At 39.8% G+C, this 20,803-nt stretch overlaps 2 protein-coding genes across 2 annotated transcripts in view; one reads left to right on the top strand and one right to left on the bottom strand.

Annotated features, from left to right (window-relative positions):
- The window catches only part of gabrb2b (gamma-aminobutyric acid type A receptor subunit beta2b), a 62,339-nt gene extending 43,872 nt beyond the window's left edge, over positions 1-18,467 (bottom strand). Inside the window, exons 1-3 of the mRNA XM_005452554.4 lie at positions 17,570-18,467; positions 17,335-17,432; positions 16,726-16,793 (exon numbers count right to left, since the gene is read on the bottom strand). Coding sequence (XP_005452611.1) covers positions 16,726-16,793; positions 17,335-17,432; positions 17,570-17,652 — 249 coding nt within the window. The 5' untranslated portion in view covers positions 17,653-18,467. The remainder of the gene's footprint in view (positions 1-16,725; positions 16,794-17,334; positions 17,433-17,569) is intronic.
- On the top strand, positions 5,355-7,488 carry LOC109203936 (zinc finger BED domain-containing protein 1). The gene is made up of 3 exons (XM_025910680.1): positions 5,355-5,488; positions 5,899-6,527; positions 6,617-7,488. Exons 1-3 carry the CDS (start codon positions 5,416-5,418, stop codon positions 7,007-7,009), a joined length of 1,095 nt encoding a protein of 364 aa, XP_025766465.1. The 5' UTR covers positions 5,355-5,415; the 3' UTR covers positions 7,010-7,488.
- Positions 18,468-20,803: the final 2,336 nt, after the last annotated feature.

Below are 20,803 nucleotides of genomic sequence, written 5' to 3'. Positions count from 1 at the left end.
ACAGTACTTTCTTCTGGCTATCAAGTTGTACCACCATTTATCAATCAAGAAACTGTTAGTATTGCAATATAAAATGTATTTGTTTTGTCCCTTCTCTCTAAGCTTTTCTTTTTTTTCCCTCTTTCTCGTGATCTCCCAACTGGTCATGGCAGAATGCTGCCCCTCCCTGATAGCAGTTCTTCCAGAGGTTTCTTCTTTTCCTTCTCATTGTCACCTAGTGCCTGCTCATAGGTGTTTGCTCAACTGATTGTTGGGGTTTTTCCCTGTAATAGTTTATTTGCCATGTAATATAAATTACCTGTTGTTGTTAATGGAACTGAACTTAGGAAATTAAGTTATTATAGTATACATACATAAACACAAATCACAGTTAGAGAGAGAAGTACGAGAGGGAGAATCTGCAACAGTAAAAGGTAAAGCCCTTTAAAAGACTTCATACTTTATCACAGCTGTCTATACAAGGTTGAATAAGATGGAAATTGTTTCATGATTCATATTCAACACAGGTGCTGGACATAAAACTCCCTTTAATGGCACAACAGGCAACCACAGAACTTGTTCTATCTTGCTGGAAACAAATACGAGAGGGAAAATCAAACAAGCCCATACCCAAGACTATGATCAATAAGCTTGTAATTGATGTGTTTTGGGGTTTTTTGGACTGAAAATAAATTTAAACTAAACTTCTAACTTGTATAAAAGTAACAATGCTAAAATGTCTTCCCATAAGACAGAAGTGAGAGCAAACATATCCTTTAGGCCAAGTGCTACTGCTGCATTATGCCACTCAACGCTATCCCATTATCAACTCCTCGTCATGTTCAACTGCTGTGAAAACCAATCCACACCCCCTGGTTCTCCTGCCAAGCCATTATCAACTTCTCGTATTTTGACAAGCTGTGATAAAGCAGAATATAGTCCTGTGCTCCATTGACAGCTAGTATCATGAGTTTTCACACACTGTAAAATCTATGTTATTGCCAGACATGAAGCAAATCATGTGACCAACAGTCAAATTTATAGCAAAGATAAACAGCCACAACCACGTTAATAAATCTGTTTCATCAGAGAAGGAAGAAAATATATACACACAGCATATACACAAAGAAAAAAATTACTGTAACTTTGTAATTGCTGGCCTCATGTAAGGTTTATTAAATGATTAGCGTCAAGAAGCTTCCAAATAGCTTTCTCATTTGGCTTTTTATACATTACAGCTATTGCAACTGACAAAATTCTCAGTTGGTTGGTAAAATGAAATAAATCTAATGAAATAGTGATTCGATTTAGACTCCTAATGTAGCACCCCAGTAAGTATTACTGTTGTATTTAAACAGGTATCACTGATTGGATCATTATTCTCTGATAATAGGAACAAAAAAACAGCGTTATTAAGAATTTTTGAGACAGCTGTACTACAAAGCAAGTTTAGCATACCCAGGATAACTTTTCCTTATCTGGGCTCAGTTATCTTAATACTAGCAATCAGCAATGTGGTCACACTATGGTTGTTATCAAATGTAGACTCAGCTTGCCTATAAATTTGGATTAAAAGTCAGCAAATACAAATAGTTATCCTGTTTTAGGATTAAACCCCTGTATCTCTTAGTGGCCACAGTTTTGTACACACTGTATTTTAATGTATGTGAATAACATCTACACTAACAATAAACTGAGACTAAGAAAAAAAGACGTGTCATTTTCCTTGTCTTTATGTGATTCAACTCAAATGTTTTGGCTGCTGTGGTAAGGGTAGCCTGTCAAATCATATTTACCTCAAATGTCAACATTTCAGGTGTGAAGTCCATGTCTATGTATTATAATTAACACTTTTCAATTGTGTTTTGGTCAAGGTGTTTACAATGTCCATCTTACAAGTCATTATATATTGCTAATCAGAGAGAAAAAACAAGAACAACACCTTTAACACTTAAAAAAACTTTAGTCCCTATTACTGTTCTATCACTGGGAGACAAGGGGTCTTCCATATATGGTTATGTTATTTTCCTGAGCATTGATTGGTCAGTAGAAGGTGATTTTGTAACTGCTAATCCTTTATTTCAAACATTACCTGCTGTAGTGCAGGTTAAGTCTGCTGCATGAGTTACACAGAGTAGATTGACCAGCCATGCTTAACTGGCTTTAATTCATCAGTCATTACAGAATTATGAAAAACAAAGGAAAACAAAAACAAACAAACAACTGTATATTGCATATTATTAGTGTCTTATTTGCTTAGTTCTGATGACTATAAATGTCATCTGACTTTTATAACCTGTAACCTTCACGTCACTCTAAAATGTTGCCCTACTGACATGTTTACCTTTGTACACATGCTGTACCAAATGTGAGGGTAAAACATATTTTTACCCTTCCCTCTTGTCCGATTTTTGGGATGCATTTAAACAGAACAAACATATACAAATAAAGAGAAGCAAATCTCTGTAAATGTGTCTGGCACCCTTTGCATCTGGAACATACTGTACAGAGCTATTTTGTTGTTTGACAACAGGCACTAAAGCACAGACTTGCATCTGCACTCTCACACACGTCATTTTGACCTCTGGTAGGTCACTGCGGTGGGATGAGCCAAAATGAAGCAATCTCCCTGCACTCACACTTCATGGGATATCATACTGAGTGTGTCAGTCAGAACATGTTACTTGATTAACAACCTAAAAATAGATCCCACGCAGTGATGAGTGTTATCCCTGGTACACAACACTCAACAGCAATGCTTACACACTAACACTCATATTTTGAACACGCAGAGTCGACCGTGATTCAACTCATGCCCTTCCTATTAAGAAAAAGGGCAGGACAAACGGAAAGTGCACCCAAATGTAGCTGTTTTTCTGAACAACAGAGAATGTTGACTGTGAGTATTATATGCATCTGTCTTTGCTTTTCTGTAACACAACTTCAGTGACACAACATACTGTGCAGCTCTCAGCTTTGAAGATAAATGTGTGCACAGTAAACTGTGAGTGTCAGAGAGATATCATACCATCTTTAATGCATAAATAGTCACCTGGCATCCAGCCATGACAGCATATGGCCAAAAAAATGTTTCAATCAAAGGCAAATAGCTGCCACTAAACATTTATCACTGATTAACACTGGGAATTAAGTGATTATATAGACACAACGTCTTTGGCAAAAATAACACTAGCTTTGAGGAATCTGAGATTAGACATGTTTGTGTCCTAGTCCAGTCCATTCCACACTGTGCTGACTGTCTCACTTTCAGCAACTAACAGGATTTTAAGAATATTCATCAGTATGTGGGGTTGAATAAAAAGGTTCTACAACTAAGCACATGCTACATTTTCTCCTTGGAAGTCCAGGACTGAACTTGCAAATGCTGATTTGTGATTTAAACATGTGTGAGCTCTGAATGTGACCCAATCTTCATGTGCAGGATAATGCCTGGCTTGGAGAGTTTTCTGCTGCAAACAAAAAATCAAACAGCAGTCTCCAAAAAAAGAGTCCACAATGTCCAGACCTGAAGGCAGTGAAGGAGGGCAGGAGAATCACCAGAACCATGCTCATCAACTGACTTTGTATGCAATCACACAGGCCATCTTGGATTTATTTCCTGAAAGCGGATGGTTGATTGTACTGTCACTCCTAATTTGTCTCTCTACAGGTGAGTCCATAAAAAGTTCAAAAGAAATAGGTTGTGATATTTTTTGCTTGTTTTTTTTTTAACGAACAAACTAAAAAAAAAAAAACTTTGAGCAGGCGTGCGCAAACACTACAGTAACACACAAACAAATAGAGTAGTGGGACCACTGAACTGAGAGATGCCTGCAAAAATGGTAGGCTAGCCGATTAACCCACTTTGATTTGTAACTCTGTCTAATCCCCCCCTGCAGCAGGGCCTCAGCCTTGTGTCATTATCAAATAGGCAGAGAAAAATGAAAATGAGAGACACACTTTGGAGAGGGAGAGAGAGAGAAGGAGAGAGACAGACGGGAAAATGTAACAGAGCAACATAATATAGGGGTAGAAATTATTACCTTGCAATACTCAATAGAACAGTGGCAATATGCTGTTAAATCGCCCTGCTCTGCCCACCGACACGAAAACAAGATGATGTTAGACCTACTGCTGCAGGGAATGGGCTGTTGTCTGAACATCCAACCCATCATTCTCTGTCACAAGCAGCAGTGAATCAGATGCCTAACTAGTGAGCTTGTTTAACCTGAGGGAATTGATTACACGCCTTCCTTCCCTTGACATTTAGAGCTATGGTACTAATTGTACAATATGCAATGTCTGTAATATTAATAGCAATCTAAGAAGTACATTTCTGGTTCGTGTGTGGATACAGTGATGGGTGTATGAAACTCAGCTGATTATATTTAGGGCTGAACGATATATCGCATTTGCGATAATATCGCGACATGATCAAGTGCAATTTTCTAACCGCAAAGGCTGCGATTATACTCTGTTTACGTGACATGCGCGAGTAAAACATGTGATATGATCAAACGGGATTAGCTGTGTCCCAAAACGTGGGCTGCATCCTCCATTGTCTAACCACAGAGGCTGCACTCTGGTCACGTGACACGGGGAGCAAAGTTTTGAAACAGTCTACCAAGAGTGAACTAGCAAGCAAAGCTGTAGCCTACACAATGGCCTCAGGTTCAACAGAACCAGAGCCTGCGGGGATGCTAGTACCAAAGAGGAACTGCACATCAGCCGTGTGGGAATATTTTGGGTTTAAAAGAGATGATGTCGCACAGAGTCAGGTACTGTGTAAAACCTGTCTTGGTAGAGTTTCTACATCTCGGGGAAACACTACGAATTTGTACCAGCACCTTAAGACTCACCACAAAACAGAGTATGATAGATGTATGGCTAAAAAATCTAGTAGTGTGCAGAATAAACCTAGTAACGTTACTCGGCAAGGATCACTGACCGAACTGTTTGAAGGTGTTACGCCATATGAACGCACTTCAAAACGGCACGTGGAAATCACCAAAGCAGTAACCCACTGCATCGCGAAAGACATGATGCCCGTCAATACGGTGACCAAGCCTGGATTCAATAATTTGGTAACTACACTGGATAAGAGGTACAGAATGCCCTCCCGCACGTATTTCAGTCAGACTGCAATACCCGAGCTACATATGCAATGTAGGCGGAGGGTTGCAGCGGAGTTAAAGGCTGTTGAGTTTTTTGCGGCGACAACAGACATGTGGTCAAGCCGTACAGCAGAGCCCTATCAAAGTCTGACGGTGCATTACATTACCGAAGACCTCCACCTCGAAGCTCGCAGCCTACAAACGGCCTACTTCCCCGAAGACCACACAGGGAAACATTGCTGCTGGCCTGAGAGAGGGGCTTGCGTGTTGGGATCTCCCTGAAGACAACCTTGTCTGCATAACGACGGACAACGCGTCAAATATGGTGAAAGCAGCACAGCTGAACGAATGGACCAGGCTCCAGTGTTTCGGACACAGATTACATCTTGCTATTGGTAAGTTACTGCCGTGAGAGAGAGAGAGAGAGAGAGAGAGAGAGAGAGAGAGAGAGTGTGTGTGTGCGTGCGTGTGCATGCGCGAGCCTGTGTATCACTCTCTCCCACAAACACACCACACTATTTTTTATCTTGTTCTTTACTGCTGTTAATTCTAGATATGTTATGTCAACCCCACACTGATGTACCCACCTCTTCTTATGTATTTTCTTTTTTGTTTTTGTCTTATGGTCTTATGTTCTTGTATGTCATGATGTATGTAACAATAGCTTTGGCAACACTGTTCCCATAGTCATGCTAATAAAGCAACTTTGAATTTGAGAGAGAGAGAGAAATGGTGAAACCTTGCATCATAACTGCAATTGTATGTCTAACACTAATTTTACTTTTTACTTTTTTTTTCCCTCCAGAAAATGCAATCAAAGATGATAGAGTATCAAGAGCAATTGGGCTGTGCAAGAAGTTGGTGGGGCACTTCTCACACAGTTGGAAGAAAAAGGCAGCACTCACTGAGGCACAGAAGGAGCTTAAGCTTCCTGAGCACTCTCTCATTACTGAGTGCCCTACAAGATGGGGGTCCAAAGAGAAAATGATTGCCAGAGTGCTGGAACAGATGAAAGCCATATCGCAGGTATTGACAGGTGACCGACATGCACGCTCCCTCATCCCAACCTGGCAGGATGCTGAAGTGTTGGAGTCCATTCATAAGGCACTGCATCCTCTCTCCGAATTTACTGATGCTCTTTCTGGAGAAGAGTATGTGAGCATCTCCTACCTCAAGCCAGTTCTCCATCTTCTGGCAACATCAGTCTTGGCTGAAGATGCTGAGGACACTGATCTGACTAGATCAATTAAAACCAAGGTCCTGGCATACCTCAACGACAAGTATAGTGACCTCAACACCCAGGAGCTTTTGGATGTTGCGTCGTTCATGGACCCTAGGTTCAAAACGCAATACATCAGCGCAGACAACCTTCCTGCCATTAAGGCCCGACTGAAGACAGAAATGGTGGAATCGGCTAGACGTACACATAATCAGGTAAATCCTTGAAAATTATATTTCCACAAACACATAATATTTATATATAAGCTAACTGCAAAACTAATGTCTCTCTTCCCATCTGGCAGGAGAAGAGGTCTCGCACTGAAACTGCTCAAAATTCTCCAAGTGCACAGGCCTCTGGGGGAAAGGCAAAGAAGACTCTTGGTAGTCTTTTTAAAACCAGTGCGGCCTCTTCAGCTTTGCCTCTGCCACTTGAAGATGTTGTGGAGGCAGAGTTGAATAGTTACCTGTTGACCCCAGTCATTGACGGAGAGGATGATCCCTTAGCCTGGTGGAAGGTGCACAACATTCACTTTCCACGACTGTGCAAGATGGCCCGCAAATATCTGTGTGTGCCAGCCACAAGTGCCCCCTCAGAGCGTCTGTTCAGCACTGGAGGGAATATAGTGACCTGCACTCGCTCATCCTTAAAGCCAGCAAAAGTAGATATGCTGGTCTTCCTAGCAAAAAACCTGTGAGCTAGGATGATTATGGCTAGCTGAGCCATACTCATTGTGCACTTTAGTTTGTGCTGTGTTGCTGTTACTTACTGCAGATAATCAAGATGTTCAGCCAGTTTTAATTTAAAGGCGTGTTTGTGTGTGTGTTTATACAATTGCTATTATGTTTGCACTTTATGTGTAATGTTACTGACTGCAGAGATCAGTAAGATGTGTGTATTTTTTATTTATTAGTTTTATTTATTTAATATTATTTTTTAATTTAATGACTGTCTAGTAGTTCACAGATGTCGAAAAACTGAGTGTGGTAAAGCCACTGATTTTTTTATGTATATTTCTGCAATCTGCACATTGTACTGACTTTCATTTTAATGTTTACACCAGGGTTCCTTGTCAGCACTTTATGCTCAGATGTTTGTAAGCTAAAAATAAACTATTGTGTATGTTCAAATATACTGTTGTGATTGAAGAAGTTAAATAAAAATGTCAGTCATCAATTCATGCATCACCTCATGTCATCATTTCACAGAGGTCTGTCTTCCAGGAAAGAACAGTTTAAAATTAATGTAATATAGTATTGGCCATACTATATGATGTATTGCTTGTCTTTGTTTAATAATACAGAAGACAAAGACCTTAAAAAATAATCGCATATCGCATCGCAATCGCAATATTGGGGCAAAAAATCGCAATTAGATTATTTTCCATAATCGTTCAGCCCTAATTATATTTCAAAGATAACCAGATTTGGGTTATATCAAGAGATGAAAATGCAGTGGCCAAACACTTAAAGGATTCCTCCATGCACAATTAAGTGTACCCATGGAGTTTATAGTATAGTTAAGACACCCACCTTTTAATATTTTGAAAAGTTTTTGTGTGTTTGTTTTTTGCATTTGCAAAAGTGTTAATCTCCATATGTTCCTTTCTTTGTTCTGCCTATCCAGTTTCCTTAACAGGAAAGAGTGCAGAGAGGCAAAGTGCAGTAAGAAAATGGTATTCTGGAAGTAAATATATCCATCTTTGCTGTTTAGCTTGCATTCAACCCAGCACAGAAACCTTTTAACAGCATAAGGTTCAAAAGTTTTAACCTTATGATGGAACAGGATGAAAAGTGAGAGGCTAAGTATAGCAAGGCTGTGAACTGTGCCTAAACTTTGAGCCTAATTAAATACCAGCCAGCCATCCATCCATTCATACATTTTCTTCCACCTATCTGGGTCACGGGGCAGGAGCCTAAGCGGATAACCACCACCTCCAGTTTGTCCGTGGGAACACGAAGGTGTACTCAGGCCAGCCGAGCGATATAATCTCTCCAGCGTGTCCTGGGTCTGCCCCATGGCCTCCTGCCGGTGGGACATGCCCGGAACACCTCACCCAGTAGGCGCCCATGAGGCATCCTCATCAGATGCCCGAATCACCTCAACTGGCTCCTTTCGATTTGTAGGAGTAGTACTCTGAGCCCCTCCCGGATGGCCAAACTCTTCACCCTATCTCTAAGGGAAAAGCTAGGCTTCCTTCGGCGAAAGCTCATTTCCGCTGCTTGTATCTGTGAACTTTTTCTTTCAGTCGCTACCCAAAGCTTGTGACCATTGGTGAGGGTAGGGACATAGACTGACCGTTAAATCGAGGGCTTGGCTTTTATATTCAGCTCTCTCTTTAGAATGACGAACTGATGGACATACCGGCATTATTGCAGTCACTGCTCGGTTGATCTCCCGCTCCCTTCACTTGTGAACAAGACCCCGAGATACTTAAACTCCTTCTTTCAGTAACTCATCCTTGACCTGGAGTGGGCACTCCACCTATTTCCAGCTGAGGACCATGGCCTTAGACTTGGAGGCCACCACCTAATGAAGCCAACAGAACCACATCATCTGCAAAAAGGGATTGTGAGACTGCCCAAGTGAAAGCCTTCCAACACTTGGCTACACCTAATTAAATACACTGATCGAAAAACTACTTTTGAATCGTAACTCGGGGCTGGGGACAGGTTTTGTAAAGACGAGTTGTGTGATTTTAAAAAGATACCTGCAGTGAGATGAGAAATAATGGCGAGCTAACTCCTTAGTCACTATTTAGTCAGACATCTTTGTACACACGGCTTAAGAGATTTCGACTGCACAAAAACCTGTGGTAATCTTGTCATGGGGACAGCTGCTCCATCTTTCTCTCCTCCCTCCTCTGCCTCTGACTATTTCCTGTGCTCTCGGTAATATAATATCACTTTCAGCTGTGTCATTCTTTCTTCATGCCCACCAGCCACTGCTCTTGAATTTTCCTGTTGCTTCTTGACACTGATCACAATGACTTCTCTTTCTACCTTATATGAAATTAATAGCACATAGAAAGCATTTTCCAGGTTGCCTAAGTTGTCTTATTCCCGTGTTGCTGCAGCCTTCACTGTGTTCCACTTGTCTGTACCTGCTTATATGATCATCAGCCTCCTTTTTGATTTACTGCCTACCCACGGCATTTTAAATGTGTTTGCTACATCTGATTGACTTTGGTTCCAACTGTTAGCTTGCTTATTGAGCAACTAAATACTCAATCTTCTCTACAGTTTCAGGCTACACACAGCAATCCAGATTTGGGATCCTTCAGCACTCTCTTTATAACAGTTGTTGCTAGGCATTTGTGTCATGGCACTCAGTTTGGCACTACTTTAGTTGCTTTTAATTGCTATTAGACACTGTGTGAATGTTAAGTGGTCTAGTTAAGAAATATGTTAATTTGTTAAATTTGCAATTTTTTTAAAAGATAACACGAGTGGAAATCTTTGTTTTTATTACTCTAAAACATTTTAGGATAACATTTAATAAAATTGCATTACAAGTGCTTTTTGATGCCCATGTCCTGTCTCTAAAACAATCAATACTTAAAATAAAGAAGTTTAGTAATGAATAATTCCAGCTAGTTTCCAAAATATGTGAACACTGATGGAACGTCTATTACTTGCTTTGTATGTATTAAAGAATTTCAATTTAGTTTACATACTGTACTCCTAAAGCCAATAAATAGAGTCTTAAGGCTCTGACACGTGTGTTTTTTACACTAAACTTATTGGTATTTTATTGGTGAGGCACATCCTCGGTGGTCACGTTATCGTGTACAGTCCTCATCAAAGGAGGAAATTCCTCATTTATGTTTATTCTAATCAAGTTTTACATTCATTTTCTTAATCTCCCTAATGAAGAGGATCATTTCGAACCTTATTTCTGTTTACCTGCTTTATTATATCATGGCCTTATCGCAGAAACACAATTACTAGCTTCAGTCTCATTTATATTCTGCTAATAGCTTCGGCTAACACCTACCTGTATGTTATGTGTTTTTAATGTCGACATAAAAAAGTAATCCTACACAAACACCCACATAAATTATGCCTTTTTTTTTTTAAACAAGATTCAAGTGGCCCATGACTTAACTGTAAATAAATTACTAAAACTCTATAGGCTGGCATCCATCCATCCGTTTTCATAACCATGTATCCAATTCAGGATGATAGGCAGAGCTGGAGCCTATCACACATAGGAAAGAGGTGGGGGACACCCAAGACAGGTTGCTAGCCTACCACACAGAGACAGAGACACAGGTATAGGTGCGAATGTGAGCAGTCACAACTATACAGCCAAATTAGAATCACTAATTAACCTAATACACATGTCTTTGGACTTGTGAAAAATGTTGGTGCACTAGGAGGATACCCACACATGCAGAGGGAGAATGTACTAACTCCACACAGAAATGCCCCAGAACCTATAATCTTTCTCCAGTGAGGAACAGGGCCTAACCATTTCATTACTAAAACACAATTTCATCTCCAACATCCTCTGCACAATGTCATATTTACTTGTTGTTTTCTATCCAAAGTGTAGAATTTCCATTTCCGTTTTATGTTTTTCCTCTTTATGCTGATTAGACAGCAGAAAGTCATGGCCAAATTTTCCAGGTGGAAAAGGGTATCACAATGAAAACTGCCATGAACGAAAATATTAAGAGAGTGAGAGGGTGGAGAATATTCTGTGACACAAGGGTTTCCGTTTGAAGAACAAACTACACCAAGGAAACAGGTTACACCTGGAACCAGTGGGAGAGACAAGTGAATGTCAGTGGAACTTATTAGACGAGTACAGTTCAAAATGCATCACAGCTTAATAATGAGGGAGTTGAAAATGTTCCCTGTGAATATAAATGTACGAGTAAACACATTTCACTAAAATACTCACTGTGTAAATATTTTTATTTGGACTGACCTTCATATCAGCCTTTTTTCCCCTTTTAAACTCTTTGCTACAATAAGAGTAAATAAACCTGAAAGTATTCACCAATAAATTATAAGCCTTTCCTACCAAATAACATGGTAGCATCAATATACAATGAAGGAGGTCTTTTACTTCCAAATGTGTTCTTCTATTCAAATATCAAGGTTGTTCACAAACAACATAACAATTTCCATAACAATTTCCAGTGCTTTCATAATCGACTGATTAAATACTACAAATTAAAGAATGCTTCAGATGTTGTAGGTTTTGGAAGCAAAAGTTACTGTGGCAGACCGCAATGCACAATGCAAACCTTTATGAATGCATCTGTCCATACTCTCTTTTAGCTTATAAAGTAGTTCTATGGCCCGCAACAATACAATTTTTGTGCTCAGCTTGTTTTCTTAAATAAATAAATAAAAACCCTGCATGTGACCATGGGTGCATTTGTCTGGACTCTGTCTCTTGCATTATTCCAACAACTTCACTGAGGGTCTGTTAACACACCAGTTTATGAAATGAGACATGACTAAGGACCAGCGGGGGCTTTGGATTTGTCAATGTATGCATGTGCATGGGAGACACTGTACTTCTCATTAAAGATACTCTAAATTTTAAGTATGTCCATGTCTGTTCACAGTCTGTTCACAGACTGAGGATAAGAAAGAGCCACTTCACTACACGAGGCACTTCGATGAGCTTTTAGCAAGTGTAACTTTTAATGAAGACGTTTTGACTAGTTATAGCCTTCCCAAAGTTAGAGGCATAGTAATAACTGTTACACTGAAAAAAGAAGAATTTTTTTGGTCATTTTAAGTATGTCATCAAGTTGCAAAATTTCCAACTCAAATAAATATTACCAATATTTTCTAAATTGCTTGTTTCAAATTTATGTACAAGCAAAGATGATTTAATAGTTTCACATTTAATTTGACACTTTACACACCAAAAAACATTGGTGTGTCTTCATAAATTCACACATTTTGATTGAGTTTTAGCACATTTCTTTTTATTTCCTTCCACGAATGAAAGGTGTTTCACTTTGTGAATCTTCACACATTGCTTCTTCGCTCCCATTAGTTACTATGCAACAACCATGGAGCAGGAGTATGGAGATAATTGGAGTACTGACAAAGCCTGCAGCAATCAACCTGTGTATAGCTTTGGTGAAACCCTGCCAAAGTGTGTGGGCTTTGACAAAAAAAAAGACAATAGAGCCGATGTATTCTTTAATGAAAATAGATTTAGTGGCGCTCATTATTTTCTAAGATTACATGACACCCATCAATTGGTTTAACCTTATTATGATCTGATTAAGCAGATGTTTTCTTCCCCACTGACATTTTACACTAAGTGTTATTCAGTGTTCAAACCCATGTCATGGAAACCTATTTAAACTAATACTGACACGGCTGAACATTCCTCCATACGTCATCTGCTCATTGGTATACAGCTCTATCCAGATTACTGAAGGTGGCTGTGACATAGATTTAGACATATCTATAGAAGCAGGCTTAATATCATTTTAAAGCTCTTAGGTCTGGGATGAGATATTGTGCAATACCACATAAGTGCTATCACAATCTTTCTTCCTTTTTAATATCATGTGGTAAGCAATAATCTCTTGCCTTTCAGCCAACATCCATTATAATGTATCTTTATGATATATAGTATAAGCGGTAGAGTTTTTAGTACAGTCTTCATGCATTTACACCAGACGTGCTGAGAGGTGGTACCAGAATTGAAGGGGGTCTGAAGTTTGCAGTCCCTCTCCAACAATCAATAAGCTCCTTTCGACCTTTATGTGCATCAATAATGGTATTTCTGCCTTTTGGAAGGGGATAAGAACTTTTCTTCATCCTCAGACAGGAATATTTCTCTCCTGTGAAAACTGCTGGCTTAAACTTCAAGTGCTCAGGAGCTAAACCAAAAGCAAATATTGAGACTTGAGCAGCAGAGAAGCAGAAGACAATTACTGAGAGGATTGAAGGGAGACGAAATCTACTAATGCCTCTATATTCCCACTTAATTTCCACTATTTTTTCTATTTTTTATTTTGACCACGACATGAATCAAGGCTTGCAAGCCACTTGCCTTAGGTTGAATGTCTAACATGTCATTGGTATTCCGAGTGTGCGTCCCTCTCTGTATGTCCACCTCTGAGTCACGCAGAATGAACCCTCTGCAGCACTAGGTACATGACCTTCCCTCCAACACCAGCACCGCTGCTGGCTCTCCACATGGTAGCTTGTTAATGTCAGAGCTCTTTCTCCTATCTATCTCTGTCACTCTCTCTCTCTGTCCCTTTATGTCACATAGTGAAAAGTGAAAAATGTGACCCCTAGGTCTTAGACAATCATATCCAAAGTCCCAAGCCAAAGATTGTGACACTGGGTCCAAAACACAGGAACAAGTGACCTTTCACTAGCCACATCCTCCTCATTGTCAAGCCGCAATCCTAAAAAAAAAACCATGCAATATAGTTTTCTACATGGCACAATAATAAGTGAAGATATGCATGTACAGTTTTAATATTAAAACCCCTCATAAATCACATTTAAATGTGTTTCTTGTGGCAGTTTGATTTTCACAGTCAGCTGTTAAAAGGCGGGTTAGAGTTTTACAATAAGGCCCTACACCAAGCTTAAATCCAACTTGTGCATTTAAACATAAAACTTGCTTATGTGATAAATACCAGAGACGGCAACTCATGCTTAAAGGCTCATTTAGTTTGAGAACTCATCTAAAGTGAGTTTGATGCAAATGGATCTATGACACTGAAGACAAATGCTGCAAAAGATGTATTTATTTTAAAAGGTCTTTTGCAAAATGTCAACAAAATCGTATGTCATCACCTGGTGTCTCTGCTTCAGATGTGAGGCCTCCAACATAGAGTAATGCCAGTCTAGCAGATTCAATTGACATATACATACCAAAACATGGATGTTCTATTCTACCATAAAGATAAATGCAGCTCTGCTGGATGCATTCCTCTGTGACATCTCTCCATTATCCTCGACCCTCAACCCTTTTCCGTTCAATAAAGAAAGTACACAGGGAGGTTCTATCCCTGCACTGAAATAAGTGGCAGACAGAGAGCCAGATGGGGTAGAGGAAATGGAAGAAAGGAAAGTGCTTCTACACCAGCTGCTATCCTGAAAAGTGGCTACATTTAGAGGAAGACAAGAGATCAAAGATGCTGAGACCATTACACACACATGTGGCCTCTTCTTTTTATGAGACTCCAGTGGGTCAGGTGGTAATGACTCTGCTTTCACATTAGAGGGTGTTTAGTAGGCCAAACCTAACAAAGGCTTCACATGATCAAAAGAAGCAGCTTTTTTGTGTTTAGATGGAGAGTGGGATTTTTTTTGTTGTTTGTCCATGTGGGGGTGCATGAATATAAATCCCAGCCATGGTGTGCTTGTAGGCAAGAATAATGATGTCAGGTTAGGTCAGTTTTTTTTTTCTCTAAATGTTGTTGGGAGTTGAAAGTATTAGCAAAAACAGTTTTGGCACACCATGGTATCTAGCTCATAATCTATTACAGTTTCCTGATTCACTTTTGCTTCCCGCACTGCTCCATGCTGTCTAAATAACATAAATATCATTATTTACTTTCTAGCATTATTGTCATTTAATAATAAGTTCATGCTGTTGTGCATTTTCTGAGAAAATATACAGATAGGCCACAAATTAAATGAAAAACCATGATGCTCGACCCCTACTGTATAATGAGGTGATGTAATGACCTGTTATGCTGTGGGAACCTGAACCCTGCCATTTGGGTAGACTTGATCAAAATAGGAGAAAAGTATAAAGTTGTTCTAATAATAACTTTTATGCTACGATGAAACATTTCTATCGTGTCATCCTTGATGACAATTTCCCCATCCATAGGGCATGAGGGTCCCAACACGGTTTGATGAGTTTGAAAATAATGTGAATCACATGTGATGGCCCCCCACGGCACCCAGGTGAATACCTATGTGATATTTATATCAAATGTGTTTTCCCCCACCAACATCAGAACACCAACTGTTTTTGGGAATATTGGTGTGCCAGTCTCCAACAGAGTTTTAGAGAATTGTAGAATTAATGCTAAGGTCCAATGAAGCTGATACTCAGAGCCCATAGACAGCATAACGTAACACATGGTATGCTGTTCTTTTTTCCTAACCAGCCTGCATCCATAAATTGCATAAACATGTTCGCATGCTTAGTTATTCTATAATTAATCTGGATGGGGATGGAAAGAACATCATGAATGCATTTGATACTTGAAAATACATCTTATTTTAGCACTTACAGTACAGTACTGAACCTACACTCTTTTTAACAAGTACATATACATGAACAACCTCTATGTAAGGCAGCTTTCAACATTCTTCACACGGAGTGCTAGGCTCCGAAGACTGGCATTGTGTATGCACGTGTGTGCGTACCTGTGTATGTGCGTGTATGTGTGTGACTGATTGTGCAAGTCCTCAAATACATGCAAATAGACATATTATCATCTGTTTTCTCACTCTTGCAAATCAACAGAGGCACAAAGATAACAACACAAGCAACAGTGTTTGAGTGCTGCAGCCCACAATTTCCTAGAGTGAAACATATGCAACATATCACAGATAGCAACACCAAAACAACTGCTGCAGCAGGACACAGCTACACATTTCATGTAAAAGTTGTAAATACTAATGTGCCAGCTCCCACTGATGAAGTAAAACATTAAAAGAAAAGAAGTTTTTAAAAAAATGTAGGCGTGACAATGCACCTATCAAAAGCTAATGCATAACATCATAAATATCATTTTTGCTCCCCTTTGCTTGGTGTATTATAAGTGTCAAGCTGACCTTCCAGTATGATAAAATACATGCCTCTGTTTCTCTCAAAACCGAGGTGATGTTCTGTAATATCGTCACTAGGAGGCGCACTTGTATGAAACTTAATCACCTCTCATAGCTACAGCTGCTGAAGTTCCTCCACTGTCACTATTACTAGGAAAATCCCAGCATTGACAGACTCGTCAAAAACGATGTTTCACAAAATCTTGTCAGCGTTGAGACTTTTGTTAATATCAAAACTTCCCTCAAGATAGATGGAAGTACACTGCAGGTGCGTGCCATGTATGCAGATTGAACTTTATTCCCTAAAACAATTGATTGTGTTAGGTTAGTGATGCTTGGCTGTGCAGCCTCTTTGCTCAGAAAATGAGGCTGCAATCAGCTTAAAAGACCAAAAACCAATCGTCCATCTATTCCAGTCAATTTAAAAGCTCCAGAGAGGTTTAATTCGTGTCATGACACACAATAATCAGTGGCTTTGAAGTCTCAGACTCACAAGGCATTGATCTGGCACGTTCACACAGCCTATGGTGGGCATCTCCCACCATAGGCTTAAGCATAACAGTTATCACTAGTACAAGATCGTCACACACTGTCCCAAAAGTAGAGGTGGCCTACTTACCATGTTGACTTCTGATACCATGTCTATGCTGGCTATATCTATATTCATTCCCACTCCAACCGGAGGACCTGGGCAGATGAAAACAAGCACACACAAAAAAGAAGACACTGCACATCAGATGTAGCCCGAGTGATTCGCTGACATATCGGTTAATAATGAGTACGTGACTAGGAAGCACACAGTTGTGAATTTAGCTTTTGTCAGCTGAATAATAGTTTACAGTGTTCATTTCGGGTGGGATTAGATGCGTTGGCCAGCAGTGAAAGTATTGGTATTACCTCTAAAAGTTGCTGACTTTAGCTCAGATAGTTCTAACGTATTTCCGTGACAATAAACGCCCGAGTTGGACGTTGATATTAAGAAAAATGGGCAGATACTGTTTTTTCCCCAACTCTGGTGACTCGTCATTCAAATAAATGTGCTGGTGCAATTTATCATCCACATGTGTTCTGGCGTTAGTCGTATTTTATCTACACCATACTGTCATTCTAAAGCTGATATCTTTCCCCTGTCCTTACTTGCTTAAAACTGCCCAGTTGACACATTAACTGTAATATTTCACAGGCTGACAACGCGCTGCCTAGTATCGGAAAATAGAAGTACATTTACCTCCGAAATCTGGCCTCAATCGTATATCATAACCTTTTAACAGTCTGTCCACCGTTTCTTTGACCAAAGACATATTGCTAGGGTCACTGACACTGGCACTATGGACGAAGAAAACACAGAAAGAGACAAAATCAGATTTAAACAGGATGTATTCTTAAAACAGAAGTGCCTAAGTATTTTCCATGCCGTCTGTAATACACTTAGTAAAACGAGTAGAGCATCCTCCGTCCCTTACCTTTGAGCGCACACCATGGCCACAATGACGGGGAGCAAGCAGACGATAAAACACATCATTCTTCGTCTTCTGAACACTACCATATTTAAACTCTGTGTTTTTTCGCTCTTTTAGGAAAGACGAGGTCTAACTTATTCTTGCCAGCGCAGTAATTCCAATGCCGGGCGCATGCGTACTCCCGACCACAACACCGAGAGGCAGCACCGCTGCCGCTGATGGTACTGGCAAATCTAGGAGAAAATTTAAAGGAGAATCAAGACTTTAGGTTGCTCAGGGGCATATGGGGGTCTCCCCGTTTCTTTCCTTTTTTTGTTTTGTTTTGTTTTGGATATGCGTGAGAGAGAGAGAATGCTTGGGCGTGTGTTTTGATTTTTTACACGTTGAGCGGTTGTTTAAAAAGCGACAACTATGATAGAAAAAGCGATAGTTCGACACTCCTGAGGTTACTGAAAATTGTGGGTGTGGTTGTGTCTTTCCACTAGCTTTTTTTCTGGACATCAGTTAGCCAACTCGTCAGTCCCCGAGCAAGCCACTGAAGGCACTAAATCTCTTTGCTCCTGCAGAGTAACTCGGCAGCTCTCAGTTGAAGTCTGCACGGCACAGTTCATATTCTAAATTTAGCATCTTTGTTTGTGAAACAGCAGCACTGTGGTGAAGCATTTAACTAAAATCTAGGTTTATAGATTCTGGAATTGGTCACAGACCTAAGCGTTGGCCCAGTAAAGAGGAAAGGATATGCATGATACGTCCTTAAAACAAAGATAATTGACATAGGCAAATATTATCAGATATGAGTATACATCAGTGACATTGTTTGTCCAAACCAGGAGACAAAACTTTTCCTGCAGCTGGGGTACACAACAGGTCCGCCGTTTGCTCAACGCCCAGAGAAAGAGAGAAAAAAAGCCTCTCTGTCCATGATGCTTAAACCAGTGAATTCAGTCAGCCGCTCCCCTTGACATTGTCCATGGAGCTCTCACTCTCTCTCTCTCTCTCTCTCTCTCTCCTCTATATCGTGTCTAAACCAGCAGTTGCTCACACATCGACCTCAACGCACTGAGGCCTCTGACAAAAACAGCAGCTTGGCTTTACATTCTGGGAAGCGCCTTGCCAGCGCAGTGCCTCGAGGTTGGAAGCGGGTTTCATGGAGGAGAGCACTATGCGCTGAAGCTTGCACTCTGCGCGTCTCACACAGCCGTGCACGCTGGTGGCTCCACGCACCGGTAAGCAGGATGTGCGCCGCTGTGTAAACTCGGACACGAAGCGTCATGGATATGGTGGGATCAGAGGCGGATGTAAAAGGCAGTGAGCCCCGTGTAGGAGTCCAGTAGCGATTCACAGCTGTGTGTGTGTGTGTGGGGGGGGGGGGATCCTGCCAGGAAGCTGCTGAATTTTCTCTTCAATTCAAAGCACACCTAAAACTCTCTTCATATTGAGACTTCTATTCATTACTGTGATTTATTCACATAAATCAATAGAATCCCTGTATTATCAAGACAACAAGTGGAATTTTTGCACCTTATTCGACCTGATGGCGTTTCTGTAACCAAAAACTGTGCAAAAATCTGAAAACAAAACCCAAAGTACATTTAACTTAAAGTCTAAGTAAACCGAATAATAATCAGGATATATTTGAAGCCCCATTGCACACATTGAAACTTTATCTACAGGGGGCTGATATGACACGTTAAGAGACAAACATTAGGTTGGCAGATTTATTATTTATTTTTCGTTAATTTTATACAACCCTATACATCAAAACCAAACATTTTTTATAGCTGTAAGTTATGAAGTATCTTGCGTTTCACTACAGGGAGGTACAATCATTTCAAAAGTCTTTAATGAACACTGGCCATTCGCAAATGATCTTTTGCACACAAATGCACAAATCCTATCTTTAAAAAAAGCCTGAACAAGTTTGAAGTTTTGCACATCAGCATGATGGGCTTTTGGCCTGTTTTACTAATAAGTCTTTGTACAGTTTTACACTGAAACACATGCACAGATGCTTTGGTCCTCATAAAGCCTTGAAAACTCATATATCACTCCTCTTAGGTAGTTAACAGTTGACATTCCACTTTAAATGCTCACCTGTAAGAATGTTTACCACCATGATTTTGGCTGAATTCATTCAAACTCAAATTATTTTTATGGTGCTTTAATGACTTTGTCCCGATTTTTGCCAACTGGAAGCCACAGTAGATAAGTTTAATTGTGCTTCAAATCTGCTATAGTTGTAAGGTATTTATTTGGTCTTGTTAAAATTATTTCTGGCACAAAGCCCAGCTATAACTATAGACAAAAAAGGACGAAATTTAGGGACTTGGAAACTCAAGATGAACACATGGAAATACAGTTTTAGTTTAATGAGCTATCCTTTCAATACTGTGACATGCAAAAGTATTGAGCCACCCCACATATCTTTATATTTTGTTGGGAAAATAGGAAATAGGTGAAGAAATTTATCGAAACATGCAGACATACATGGAAAAAGAGTTTATAAAGCAAAGAGTTTTTACGCATTTAACAAGCTTGAAAGTCAGTGTTTGGTATGGCAATCTGAACTCTTTATCTCTTAAGGAACCTTTATTGTCATTTCTTCATCTAGTTTTCAGGAATTGTTCTCCAGACTTCCTGAAGGAGACTCAAATAATGTCTTTAGATGTAGGGTACCTTTTCTTCATTTCTCTCTCAAGATGATCCCACAGTTCTTCAGTAATTTTGATGTCTAGACTCTGTGGTGCTCATTCAATGACTGATAGTGTTCCATTGTGTGTGTGTTTTGTTTTGCCATCCAGGTATGCTTTTACTGCATTGGCAGTACTAATTGGATGCATTCCAGATGGTGTTGCATGACAGGTCAAAATTTGACTGTACTTTTCTGCATTCATAAACACATTAATCAAGATCCCCAAGACTACTTGTTGAATTACAGCATCAGAAAGTCTGTCTCCTTGGAAACAAAATCTAAAGAAATGGGTCAAGACTTTTGTGAAATGTTATACTTGGTCACTTGCTGATAAAAATCCAAATGAACAAGAGCACAAATCATATGCTTTTCGTTGACTATATTAGTTGGTATTTTTGTGCATTCAGAAATGGGCTTCTGCATACGTTGGGTGTAACAAATGGTTACTTGAGTTACTGTTGCCTTCCTGTCAGCTCAAAGCAGTCGGACCATTCTCTTCTTATCTCAGGCATTAACAAAGCAATTTTATAAAGAGAACTGGCACT

Source organism: Oreochromis niloticus, linkage group LG10 (genome assembly GCF_001858045.2).
Source record: "Oreochromis niloticus isolate F11D_XX linkage group LG10, O_niloticus_UMD_NMBU, whole genome shotgun sequence".
Classification (NCBI taxonomy): domain Eukaryota; kingdom Metazoa; phylum Chordata; class Actinopteri; order Cichliformes; family Cichlidae; genus Oreochromis; species Oreochromis niloticus.
Note: the sequence above shows the minus strand (reverse complement) of the source record. Positions and strands in the feature narration are given on the sequence as shown.

Excerpts from the sequence above, each read along its gene's own strand:
- LOC109203936 (XM_025910680.1), top strand. The coding sequence starts at position 5,416 with ATGGTGAAAGCAGCACAGCTGAACGAATGGACCAGGCTCCAGTGTTTC. Across the intron at positions 5,489-5,898 it reads CAGATTACATCTTGCTATTG|AAAATGCAATCAAAGATGAT; the intron begins GTAAGTTACTGC and ends TTTTCCCTCCAG. Across the intron at positions 6,528-6,616 it reads CTAGACGTACACATAATCAG|GAGAAGAGGTCTCGCACTGA; the intron begins GTAAATCCTTGA and ends CCCATCTGGCAG.